A 13,594-nucleotide genomic window follows, 5' to 3' on the forward strand; every position below is an offset into this window, starting at 1 on the left:
AGGTTCAGGCTCTGAAATAGGAGGTAGAAGGGAGTAGGAAGAAAGTGACAGTTGGCAAGGAGCTTGGGAAGGACCTCGAATGAAATGGGAAAAGTGGGGAGAAAAGTGGGATGCACAGGGAAGGCAGTTGGGAGGAGGGAGTATTTGCAGAGTAGCCCATAGGCATGCCTGGGAAGACCTACTGTGAAGTATCTGTACTGGAAGGGATTATCTATCATTCATCTAACGCTTGAAGGCTCTTCAGGGTCAGTTTCAACATCCTTAGTGATAGCTCATTCGTCCAGTGAGTAGTTACTTGGTAGACCTTCTTGGTGGATGCTAAGAATGTAAAAAGAAAGAATAGGACATGATTCCTTAAGGATCCTGCAGTGAGGGTGAGGTGACCATGAAGCAAATATACAAATAGAATAATACAATAAAAATGATGGTAACGGCAGGCACAGGGTGCTGTGGAAGCATGCTGAAGAGGCTACTAATCTCCACTCTATGTTCCAAAGCTTCCTGAAGGAGGTGAGATTTCATCTCAAAGGACATATAGAAGTAGGTTAAATAGGATCCAGGTCATTAAGCATCGTACTAAGGCAAACAGATTACAGAGAATCATCAAAGGTTTTTTATATAAAAGTATGATGTGATCAAATATGTATAATAAAAAGATTCCTTTGGCAGCACTGGAAAATAAGACAAGAGACAGATCAAGAATAAGTAATCCAGGAAAAAGCAAGCAAATCAATGAAGGCCTGACCCACTGGGAATGGGAAGAAAAGGACAGATTCAAAATATATTAACAAGGTCAAATTGATAGGAGTTGGTAAACAATTAGATGAGAAGGTTTGAGGAAGATGAAGTTGTCAAGGTTGACTCACAAATTTGTAGCTTGGATGACTGATTGGATAGTCAAATTATTTATTGAGATCTTGAATATAGGAGTGGAAACTTGTTGGGAAGGGAAGGTGATGAGTTTAGTTTTGTAAATTTTGAGATGGAGGTGCATTCAAAATAGTAACTGCTAAACTTAATTCACCTGATAGAATTCATTACTGAACCATTAACGGGTTTATAAGACATAATGTAAAATAGAAAACTCACCAATACTTTTGAAATGAATGCAGTTTGGAAATCATAAGACACTGCTTTTCATTTAAAATTTTCTCTTAGGGGTGCCTGGGTCACTCAGTCAGTTGAGCATCCAGCTCTTGATTTTGGCTCGGGTCATGATCTCATGGTATGTGAGATCGAGCCCTGCACTGGGCTCCACTCTGAGCATGGAGCCTGCTTGAGATTCTCTCTCTCTCCCTCTCTCTCTTTCTGCCCCTCCCCAGCTCTCTCTCTCTCAAAATAAATAAATAAACTTAAAAAAAAAGAAAATAAAATTTCTTGATCTTAGACATTTGTGAGATAATTGGGGAAAAATGAACACAGATTGGTTTAAATGAAGTTAAGCATTTGTTTTTAATTTTGTTGGTTGTGGTGATAGTAGTGTATTATATTAAAAGAAAAGTTATTTTCTTAGAAATATTTCTTAGAAATATTTCCTGGTGACATGTAATGACAGAATTTGTTTAAGATACCCCAGGGGGTGAAAACAAAAAAGGATGTGGGACGGGAGAATAGATGAAACAAGGATGGAAAAGTTTTAGAAGGTTGAAAAGTATTGAAACTCATGAGAGTACATAGGGATTTATTAGATTCTTCTCTTTCATGTATGTTTGATATTTTTCACAGTAAAATTTATTTATTTATTTAAAAAGATTTTATTTATTTATTTTTATTTTTAAAATTTATTTTTTTAATTAAAAAAAATTTTTTTTCAACGTTTATTTATTTTTGAGACAGAGAGAGACAGAGCATGAACAGGGGAGGGGCAGAGACAGAGGGAGACACAGAATCTGAAACAGGCTGCAGGCTCTGAGGGGTCAGCACAGAGCCCGACGCAGGGCTCGAACTCACGGGCCGTGAGATCATGACCTGAGCCGAAGTCGGATGCTTAACTGACCAAGCCACCCAGGCGCCCCTAAAATTTATTTTTAAGTTTATTAACTTATATTCCAGGCCTGCTCCATGCTATCAGCACAGAGCCCGATGTGGGGCTCCGTCCCATGAACTGTGAGATCACGACCTGAGCTGAGATCAAGAGTCAGTCGCTTAATGGACTGAACCTCCCAGGAGCCCCTCACAGTAAACAAACAAACAAATAAACACAAACTTCCTTTAGTCATAGATCCAAAGGAAATCAGTTAGTGCAATATAAATATTTTTATTATTAATAAATCAACATTGAATCATATTAGCATATTTTGAATTTGTGGCAATCTTGTGACAGGCCAGAGATCATCAAGTAGATGACATATATATCTGGCAGTTAGGAAAAACTATCTGTGCATTAATACACAGATTTACCCAGGCAGTTAGGAAATGGTATCTATGCATTAATACATAGATTTAACCTCATGTTTATGCCTCAGATGATCTCAGGCAAGTGTCAGGGATGCCATATATGGAAGATAGCTGTATTGAGGTGGTTTTTGGTTCATGATGACTCTCCCTTCTCTGGAAATAACTCTGATACATAGAGGTGATAGTGTGCCTGGCCACAGCTAATTGGATCTAGAGATACACACTTAATACCAGCTGAGCCAGTCAGATTGTCTCTCCCAGCAATGTGAAACTTGAGAGATGGAGGCTGGAGGTCTTTAAAAGTGAGGCATATTAATGGCAGCTCAACCCTTGCTGCTAAGGCCCATGAAGCTCCCCTTCCTGAGGCTAGCTTATTCACTCTTCTTTCGATTTCATGAGCTAGTTCAGTATCCTTCCAATAAATTGCCATTTTAAAAGTTAAGTTAGGGAAAGAGTGCCTGGGTGGCTCAGTGGGTTGAGCATCCTACCCTTGGTTTCGGCTCAGGTCACCATCTCACGGTTCATGAGTTCAAGCCCTGTGTCCGTCTCTGCACTGATGGTGCAGAGCCTGCTTGCTCCATCTCTCCTTGCACCTGCTCTCCCTCTCTCTCTCTGCCCTTCCCCTGCTTGTGCTCTCTCTCTCTCTCTCTCTCAAAACAAACAAACAAACAAACAAACAAACAAACAAACAAACAAACAAACTTAAAAGTTAAGTTAGGGGTGCCTGGGTGGCTCAGTTGGTTGAATGTCCAGCTCTTGATTTCAGTTCAGGTCATGATCTCAGGGTTTGTGAGATGAAGTCCTGCATGGGACTTTTGTGGAGAATACAGTTTGAGAACGGCTGTGGAGTTCAAGTGGAAATGTCCAAAAAGCTAAAAGTTAACTATATGGGTAGTATGGAACTCAGGCCAAGATCTGAGTTCAAGGGGTAAATTTGGGAGATATCAAAATGGGTGGCTACTAAAGCATGCCATCCAGGACAAATGTAATGTAAGAAGAGAAAAGGTTGAGGATAAAACTCCAGGGAACAGCAAGTCTTAAGAAAGGAGTCCACAAAGAAGATGGAGAAGAGGACGCCAGAGAAGTGGGAGGAAAAATTAGGAGAGTGCCATTCAGGATGCCAAAAAATAGACCATTTGAAGAAGGAGGGCATGGCCAACAGTGTCAAATGTTACCAAGAATCCATTTGATTTAGCTACACAAAAATACCGGTGAACAATCCTTTGTTGAGGGTTACGGATTAAATGGCAAGTGTGAAAGTGGAAAGATGGTAACCCACACCTTTTTCAGGAAATTCCGCCTTGCCAGGAAAAATAAATGGAGCAGTACTAGAAAGGGATGGGAGAGCTGTTAGAAAGCCATGGCCTGCTGGATTTACAGGTGCCATTATTTTCAGGGACATTCCTATCTAATGACCAAAAGAGACAGTGAGTTACTAGAATACAGAACTGGCTACCTTGCTCCTCTTACCCTTAATTACCACTTCCCAGACTAATTACATTAAGACCTGGGATGAGATCAAGAGTCAGACGCTTAACGGACTGAGCCACACAGGCACCCCTTCCCAGACTAATTACAGACTCTCTTTGAAATATCTGTTATGGAACTTGTTGGAGAGTCCTGACAGGAAGAAGGATTGCATAGAGGGGAGGGTAGTCATAACTATTTGAACTTGGTGCTATTTATACCGGGAGAGAAAGGAGTTAACTGCATCTCGCCAGAGTCCTGATGATGGGTGGTTATATTTCTGCTCATCCTGATCTTGTCCACACTCTAGTCTGTGGAGAACTTGGACCCTGTTGCTTCTTTCCTCCCACCCAGAGTAGTTGCAATGTCTGCTGTACCTGTTCCTAGCCCTCCCACCCAGTCTTCTTCCTCCTGTTTCCCCTCAAATCTCCTCCCAAACAATCTGTTGTATCTGGGCCACAATGTATTCATTAACCAATTGCCGTCCCCAAGGGGGAATGGAGCTCTTTTTTGGTTCATTGTGAGGCTCCCCATCACAATTCTGACCACACACATAGAGCAGTGCTCAGAATACTGTGGTATGGAAGCAAAAGCCAGCCTGCCATATTTTACATGGCCCAAGATCTAAGAACAATTATTACATTTTTAAAAGGTTGGGGGAAAAAAAGCAAAAGAAGAATCATGTCATGAAAATTATATGAAATTAAAATTTCCGTGTCTGTAGGCAAAAAGAAAGTTAAGAACAAAACTCCAGGGAACACCAGTGTTTAAAGAGTGACTGGAACAAAGTGGTCCACGAAGGAGACTGAGAAGGAGATGCCCAGGAAGTGAGAGGAAAAGCTGGGAGGAAACCGGGAGCATAGCCATGCTGTTTCATTTACATGTTGCCTGTGGCTGTTTTCGTGCTGCAGCTGAGCACACGAGACAGAGATGAGTTGCCCACAAAGCCTAAAATATTTACTTTCTGGTCCTTTTTGGAAAAAGTTTGCAGACCCCTGGCTTAGACTCTAGGTGGCTGTGTGCTACATGTCTCCCCCTATAGTCCTGGTGATGTTATAAACTTCCTTTCTGCTTCCCCCAAGGGCCTGACTCTCCCACCACAGGAACTGCTGATGTGTTAGCCCGTAAAGAGTGGGACACTGGGAAAATGCCCTGGTTTTTGGAGTGTAACACAATGATTTCCAAACCCTATCCCAAGCCTGGCACTCCACCCTCCCCCACCACACACATTCACAAGTGTGCTCACGTACAATATATGTGTTAGTGTTTCAGGATATCCAGGAGGTCATAATAGGGTTGTTCTTGATTTTGGCTATTATTGCTGCTGTTATTTATTTTTCAAAAGGGAGTATGGATTTTGAAAGTCTGAAAAATACTGATGGACCATACTCGCATAGATTAATTTCTAAGATTACTTAATTGCCACATTAAATCTTTCTCGCTGCCTCTTCCCCCACCCCTTCTGTCTTTCTCTCCTTTTCTTCTCTATTAGACTTCCAGCATATACAGTGACAGTTTCTTCCTCACCTCCCACTTACTTCTTAGCCCACCACAATCTGGAGTCAACTCCCACTGCAACACTGAAACTGCTCTCAATACATTTGTCAACTGTTTCATAATTACCAAATCTAAGGACACTTCAGTCCTTCCTTGACTTCTGGGTAGCATTTTATTATACTGACCTTGTCCTTCTGCATGGAACACCTCTACTTTTCTGAATCTGTTTCTTCCTTGCTCTCCTTTTTGCTTTTGTAGCTATCTTGATGCTGCTGGTGTCACTAGATTCCTACAAATGAATCCATTTCAGTGTACTGGTTATTTTCTGGTGTCAGTGCCATGCCCTCCTATACTGTGTTCTGGACTTTTCAGCCTAGGCATCTGTAAGGTACATAATTCCCAAGGCATGTCCTAGCCAGTTGGCTTCTTGTTAGAGTCTCTCAATAGGAGGTACTGGTGGGAGATAAGAAGGCAAGAGAAACCAAGAAGCTTCGTGCTTTAGTTACTAACAGAGTGGCAGTTGCTGGTAGATATGGCAGCAGCAAAAATGGGTGATTCTGGACTCCAGCCTTAGAGGTAGAGAAAGTACCTTTTCAATGATCTGGCCTTGACAAAAATGGAACCTTTTCAGTAGATCCAGAACCAACTGTAATGGTGTCTGTGCCAGGGCAACAGCAGATGTAGACATGGATTCCATGTGAGGGGCAATAGTATCTTCTGATTTCTAGGTATTCCTCTTTTCTATTTGGGCCTCCAGACACACACTTTTTTCTTTTGCGCTTCTTGCCCTTTTAACATCTTTGGGACCAATTCTCCGTATTAAACTCCATCAGTATGAAATACCTAGAGTGGTTCCATGTTCCTGACTAGATCCTGGATGATAACTTGTAAGAGGGTGGGGTTGGAACCTATGCAGACTTATGTCCTTGTGTCACTTCCCACTCCGTCTGCACAGCCTACTTGCGTGATCTTATCCACTGCTTCTGCTTCAACATTTGTGCTGATGACTCCAAAATCAAGGTTTTTTAGCCCATACCTGAGATCCATTGATATACCTCATGCCTCCTGTGTGGCTCTACCACTGGCATCTCAGATTCAACATGTACAACACTGAACTCAATCTTTTCTTTTTTAAAAATATTTTTAAATGTTTATTTTGAGAGTGTGTGTGTGTGTGTGTGTGTGTGCGCGCGCGTGTGTGTATGCCAGCCTGCAGGGGAGGGTCAGAGAGAGAGGGAGAGAGAGAATCCTAAGCAGGCTTCCATGCTGTCACTGTGGAGCTGTCACTCGATCCCACCAACCATGAGATAATGACCTGAGCTGAAGTCAAGAGTCAGACAATTAACCAACTGAGCCGTCCAGCATTTCTGAAGTCATTCTCTTCTTCATCAAATCTGCTTCTAAGGCATTCATTTCTGTTTCAGTGTAGGCCATCACTACACCCACCCAGACACCCAATCTAGAAACTGTTAGTGTTATTCTTGATCCTTCCATTGGGCTAATCAGTAGCCAAGCCCTTTAGATTCTACCTCCTAATTGCCCAATATTCTATTCCCTCTGTCTCCTCTGTTCATGATTTAATTCAGGCTCTTATCATTTCTCACCTAAATTATTGTTATATTGCTAAAAAAAAAGGTGGTGTGTGGGTGTGTGGGTGTGCAACTTTTTATTTTGATGTACTATACTATATAGACTCTGACCAGCAGTTTTGTCTCAATTTTTTCCCAACCTCCAGTCCTTCTTTTGAAATGTCAGACCAATTTTTCTAAAAGTTAAAATAATTGTGTCACTTCTCAGTTTTAATATCTCTGAAAGCCAGACCCTCTTTGTGGTCTCACACGGCTTGTGTGATCTGACCCTTGCTTGAATTTCTAGCTCATCTTGACACTCCCCCACACCCCACTACCAAACAGGGACACAATGACTAGCCTCTACAACACTCACATCCAACCAAAGGAAGGAGCTCTGAATGCCTTTGACCTCCACAGACCTGCCTACCTCTTGCCCTGGAATGGTTTTCTCTTCCCTCATGTTCTGCTGGTCAAATTGTCTTTCCTTTAAGATTCTTAGAAGGTCTTGATTATGTTCCACCTATTCCTCCATCCTCAAAAAGTTACTACTTTCAAAACGCTTGGCCCATTCTTGATCCCACCACTAGACTTTAAGCTCTTTGAAGGCAGAAATACCCTTTATTTATCTTTGTATTTTTAGCACTGGGCCTAATACCAGCATTTATTAAATTTTTCATGTATTTCTCTTTTTAAAAAATGTTTATTTATTTGTGTGGTGTGTGTGGGGGTGGAGAGACACTGGTGAGGGAGGGGCAGAGAGACAGGGAGAATGAGAATCCCAAGCAGGCTCCATGCTCAGTGCTGAGCGCTACAGGGGACTAGATCTCACCACCATGAGCTCGTGACCCGAGCTGAAATCAAGAGCCAAATGCTCAACTGACTGAGCCACCCAGGCACCTCTCCATGTATTTCTGCAGAATGAATTGGAGCTAATGCCCGAAGAATACCTCTTTGAGAAAAAAGGAGGGAGGGAGAAAATTTAGGCTGGAGGGAGGAGGAGGTGGGGTCTGAAGAGCCCTGGGGGTTTGCTTGAGAGAAGAGGAGCTTCTCCACCACAGCATTCTGCCAGGAGGTGGTGCTGCTCTGAAGAGCCCATTGCTTAGGTTTCTTGGCTGAGGCTGATAGCTTGATGCTAAAGAGGGATCCCCAGCAGGAGGCAGACATTCCTCCATTGTCCTCCCAGTCCAGTTACACACCCCACTCTGCCCTGGTGAAAACACCAAGTCTTCAGGAGGTTGCTGGAACCACGTCTCTCCCCAGCAACTGATGATGTTAAACCCTACGCTTCTGTGATTGGTTTGGCCAAATGACAAGGGCAACTGTGGAAGTAGCTGGCGGAACATGATCTGGGGAAGGAGTCTGGGACCTGGGTCAGCTGGTTGGTAGCTCGTAGCACACTGTGTGGTGTGAAGATATGGATCATGAGCAGAGGCAGGGAGCTGCACTGCTAAGGTTTTTACACCTCCTGTGGCTGCTGCCCCACTCCTGGACCGCCCCTGAAGGTATGACAGTACCTCTCATTTACTTCAGTCCTGACGGGTTAGAGCCTAGGGAGCCACCCAGAGCATTTGAAGTCTTCTTTGCATTTGAAGCCCTGTGCTTTGTAAGTGGTGGGAAGCATTATGGAGTAATGGAAATGATCACAGAGTTGGGAAAGACATCAACTGTGGATGGATGGATGGCAAACAATGTCAGGTGCTTTATATATTTCCACTTAAGACAATCTCTTGAAGCAGAGCTTACAATATCCATTTTACAGATGAAAAAAAAAATGAGACTCAGAGAGTTTAAGTAACTTGTTCAAATTCACACACTTGGAAAGTGGCCGAGCTGGGATTTGATTATTCACTGTTCTATTTAGGCCTCTACTCTGCATTCTGTCATCAACTCACACTGTGATTCTTGAAATTTTCTTAACTTTATTCATCCTTAGTTTCCTTCTCTGTAAAGGATGGGACAGAATGGAAGAATAATCTGGAAGATCCCTCTTACTCTAAATGTCTTTTATTCTAGGTATTAGGTACTGGGTAGAAAGTTTCCTGCTAGTGTGTGTGTGTGTGTGTGTGTGTGTGTGTGTGTGTGTCTAGGAATTCTAGCCGGGGGCCTCCAAGAACAGGGATTATTTTTTGCAGCTCTCCAGTCCTCCAGTTCTGTCACACTGCAGGGGCTGGAGGGTTGAGGGAGGGGTGAGGATGTTTTCAGAGAGGTTTTGTGCTGATGAAGTGGCTGAAGAGAAGTCTGGAGATTGGTTTTTCGGTTTACCATGTTGTCTGGGGGTAGGATGGGGCAGTGTCATCTGTCGCTTGGGGAGGCCATGACCATTCCTTTACCCTCCCCTCGAAGACTAGAGAACCCACCCAGGCCCTTTACAAGTAAATATTGATGGCCTTCTGTGAATTAGACGAAGGTATCTTTTTTGGGAGGATGCATGCCTGTGCCAGGATGCATGGCTTGGTGACCAGAGTGCAGGCTAGATTTCAGCTTCCAATTACTTCCTTGGCCAGATGCCTCTGTGCAGTACACAAACACACAACTAACACTGTGACTCTGAATCTGTCATTTAATCAAAAAAATTTTTTTAAATGCTTATTTATTTTTAATAGAGAGTGTGAGTGGGGGAGGGCAGAGAGAGAGGGAGACACAGCATCGGAAGCAGGCTCTGAGCTGTCAGCACAGAGCCCAACATGGGGCTCAAACCCACAAACCATGAGATCATGACCTGAGCTGAAGTTGGAGGCTTAACCAACTGAGCCCCCAGGTGCCCCAAATGAATCTGTCACTTTAGAAAATACACCTATTTTATTTTTTACAACTTTAGACAGTTGTCATTTTTATGGGCAAGGGAAGATTTGGAGAGGTCCTGTAATTTCTTCTTTACCCCCATTGGGAGGGAGAGCCTTAATAAGAGACACAAGAAGGGGTTATACCCCAACCCTACCTCCTCCACCTAAGGCATGCCTTGCTGTTTTCTAAGCTAAAGAGGAGGAGGAGACTCTCACCTCCCTGACTTTCTCTGTCTCCTTTGCAGCTCCTACCCCAGTGTGGCAGGATGAACTGCAAAACCACACGTTCCTGCATACGATGTACTGCCAGGACTGGAGTCCCAACATTGGACTCTCTGAAACTTATGATGGAGACCAGCTTTTCTCCTTCAACTTTTCCCAGAATACCCGAGTGCCTCGCCTACCTGAATTTGCTGACTGGGCTCAGAAGCTTGGAGATACTTCTGCCATTTTATTTGACAAAGCATTCTGCCAGGCTATGATCCGGGAAATAGGGCCAAAACTTGAAGGGAAAATCCCTGTGTCTAGAGGTCAGGGGTGTCTCTGGGGGCGGGGGTAGGGGCTGCATTCTTAACCTCCTCAACATGTACAGTGAATTATTCCCTTTCACACCAGTTTGCCTATCCAATGCCTTCTGGATCTCCCCTTACCAACTATAGTCTGTACTCTGTTTTTGTTTTGGGGCAAAGGCATGTGCCTAGGACATAGTAGGGGGTCAAAACTATTGAACTTGATGAATGCAAGAGGGACCAATTGATGCCTACTGAATATTAGAGCTTGTATTGCTATGCTCAGTAGGATGGAAGGGAAGAAAGAAAGTATCTGATGATGTGCCTGTGTTTCAACAAGAAGACAGCATGTGATTAGATGCCTGTGTGAGGTCTAGACAGGAAGTGCCACAGGAAATCAGGGTGGAGGGTCCCAGGGTGGTCTGGGTCTGGCTCTGCCTCTAAGTTCAGGTCTGGGTCTTACCTGGAAGAAGACCTCCTTCAGAGCCCCATCTCCTCCCTCACCTTTCCCCCCAAAGCCCGTCCCCTACTCTGTCTCTGCCCTCCCCTCTGTATGCCACTTCCCTTCCAAACTCAGGGGTACCATCTAAACTAGTTACTTCCTTCCCTCACACCTCAATCCTCCCACCAGGGTTACCTGTTGTTGAGGTGTTCACGCTGAAGCCCCTGGAGTTTGGAAAGCCCAACACGCTGGTCTGTTTTGTCAGTAATCTCTTCCCACCCACGTTGACGGTGAACTGGCAGCATCATTTGGACCCTGTGGAAGGAGTCAGGCCCACTTTTGTGTCAGCTGTGGATGGACTCAGCTTCCAGGCCTTTTCTTACTTAAACTTCACACCAGTACCCTCTGACCTTTACTCCTGCATGGTAACTCATGACATTGACAGCTACACCGCAATTGCCTTTTGGGGTGAGAAACTTCCTCCTGGAAGCCTGGTTCCTTTTGGGGGCAAAAAATGATGGACCCATGGGAGGGCCTTCTTTCTCCACTTGGATCTTGTTTAAATCCATTCTCACTCTGAGCAACCTCAACTTTTCATGCCTCGGTTCCTCCTTTTTCACCCCAGACGCCCAAGTAATTCCCCCGGGTGGGGGCCTCACCAATCAAGTCTCCAGGCTGACACACTCCCCTTTTCCCCTAGTGCCCCATAATGCGCTGCCCTCTGATCTTCTGGAGAATGTGCTGTGTGGTGTGGCCTTTGGCCTGGGTGTGCTGGGCATCATTGTTGGCTTAGTCCTCATCATCTACTTCCGAAAGCCTTGCTCAGGTGGTACGTCGGGGCATCTGGAGTGGGTGGGAGAGCCATGGGAGCCGCATACAGTGCTCTTGTGGGGACATGCCAGAATCATCTTGTGGTTGGGTGGGGAGGCCTGTATCGGGCACCACGGACATGGGGTCCCGGTTACACACACACACACACACACACACACACACACACACACACACACACACAGTTACAAGTCACAGGCATGACTGAGTGGGAGAGGGGTGATATGGGGAGTTGTAGGAGGGGTGCTTGGAGGTGACTTGGGGCCAAAGAGAGATCAACTTCTGTGGGATATGTGGCAGGCAGGGAGGGGCTTTTGGGAAAGGGGGGGTCCCCTGATGGCTTTCCTCCATCTTTCTCTCTCCTCAGATTGATTCTTCCTGACCAGAGTCTGGTGCCAACAGTGTCAACCATGCATGCGGGGGAAGCTCAGGCTTCCCACATCCTGCACAGGATCTCTCCTCCTCAGAGCAGAAGTCCCTGGGATGCCCCTGAGGGACGTGTGGGCATGTACAGGTTTCTCAGCTGGAAGATCTGCTGTCCCGGGGCTTGCACCCAGGGGAACCCAGAGTGGCTTTGCTGTCACGGCCACATTCCTTCCCACTTCAGGGCAATAAATCTTATTTCTTAATACTGAGTGGGTTGTCATTTCAAATTCAACATGCCTTAATGTAAACACAGCTTGCCCTCATTAGGGAGGGGAATGGGAAAACCCCTAACTCCTCAGCCAACTCCTGTTCCCTGGTCTCAGCAGCGTACGATGGCTTTTACTCCTATCAGTTTGTGCGAAATATGTGACAAATGAAGGCAGAGCTACTTTCTGATAATCTGCTCACAAAATAGTGGAGAAAGCTGATTGCGGATTTTTTTCTTTTTCATTTTACTGTTTATGAAAATGCTTATGGCTAGTATTGGCTGTCTTGAGAAATATGTAACTCCCTTCAACCCTTCACCATAGCTGGGAAAACAGGAGCTCAGGAGTGGTAAAAATCAGTTTTTAAATGCTATTCTAATTCAGTTGTGTCGGTTCTGTGAAAACAGTATATTCAGGCTCCTGAAGTGAAGTATGAACAGCTAGCTTGGAAGGGCCCGCAACTCATGTGTCCCTCCAACGATTGTTCTTTGGCCTGAGTGGATCATCCAAGGAGAACTGTGGTAGTGCTGCCCTGAGCAGGTAGTGGGGGCGAGGGACACGTGACTACTGGTGGTAAATTCCTTTGCATATGCTTTCTTACTGTCATAAGACTTTGCATCTTGCTTTCCTTAGGGTCTGGGAGTTGCTTTGGACGAGGGGGTGGCATGAAAGTCAAGAGTGAAATTACTTTGGTATTGGTGAGAGAGTCTCTTCTTCACATTATACCAGCATCTAATCTAGGGGAAAATATCCAATTCCCAGGAGTTGGCGCCTCCTCTAAATCATCTCATTTCTTTCTTTTCTTTTTTCTTTTTTTTTAACAAAAGTTTATTTATTTATTTTGAGAGAGTGTGTGTATGAGTAGGGGAGGGGCAGGGAGAGAGGGAGAGAGAGAGAATCTCAAGCAGGCTCAGTGCTGTCAGCACAGAGCTTGACAAGGGGCTCGAACTCACAAACCGTGAGATCATGACCTGAGCTGAAATCAAGAGTTGGACGCTTAACTGACTGAGCCACCCAGGCGTCCCTAAACCATCTCACTTCTTTAAAAAATTTTTAAAAATGTTTATTTTATTTTTGAGAGAGAGAGAGAGAGAGAGAAACAGAGTGAGCAGAGGAGAGGCAGAGAGAGAGAGGGAGACACAGAATCTGAAGCAGGCTCCAAGCTCCCAGCATAGAGACCTACGTGGGGCTCAAACCCATGAACCATGAGATTGTGACCTGAGCCGGAGTCAGATGCTCAACCAACTGAGCCACCCAGGTGCCCCTAAACCATCTCATTTCTTTTTTCTTTAACGTTTATTTATTTTTGAGACAGAGAGAGACAGAGCATGAACGGGGGAGGGTCAGAGAGAGGGAGACACAGAATCTGAAACAGGCTCCAGGCTCTGAGCTGTCAGCACAGAGCCCGACGTGGGGCTCGAACTCATGGAGCACAAGATCATGACCTGAGCCGAAGTCAGCCGCTTAA

General features: G+C 44.8%; 1 protein-coding gene across 1 annotated transcript; it reads left to right on the plus strand.

The window, feature by feature from the left end:
- The first annotated feature begins 8,271 nt into the window (after positions 1-8,271).
- On the plus strand, positions 8,272-12,123 carry LOC109271416 (HLA class II histocompatibility antigen, DM alpha chain). Its single transcript, XM_019456709.2, has 5 exons — positions 8,272-8,434; positions 9,961-10,245; positions 10,856-11,134; positions 11,367-11,495; positions 11,862-12,123. The coding sequence occupies exons 1-5, from the start codon at positions 8,347-8,349 to the stop codon at positions 11,864-11,866; spliced, it is 786 nt and encodes a 261-aa protein (XP_019312254.2). The 5' UTR covers positions 8,272-8,346; the 3' UTR covers positions 11,867-12,123.
- The last annotated feature ends 1,471 nt before the right edge of the window (positions 12,124-13,594 follow it).

Source organism: Panthera pardus, unplaced genomic scaffold (assembly GCF_024362965.1).
Source record: "Panthera pardus isolate Hobbes unplaced genomic scaffold, ASM2436296v1 HiC_scaffold_17, whole genome shotgun sequence".
NCBI classification, from domain to species: domain Eukaryota; kingdom Metazoa; phylum Chordata; class Mammalia; order Carnivora; family Felidae; genus Panthera; species Panthera pardus.

Bases quoted from the DNA above. Each gene is read 5' to 3' on its own strand.
- LOC109271416 (XM_019456709.2), top strand. From the start codon at position 8,347: ATGGATCATGAGCAGAGGCAGGGAGCTGCACTGCTAAGGTTTTTACAC. The intron at 8,435-9,960 runs GTATGACAGTAC...TCTCCTTTGCAG, and splicing joins CTCCTGGACCGCCCCTGAAG to CTCCTACCCCAGTGTGGCAG. The intron at 11,135-11,366 runs GTGAGAAACTTC...CTTTTCCCCTAG, and splicing joins CACCGCAATTGCCTTTTGGG to TGCCCCATAATGCGCTGCCC.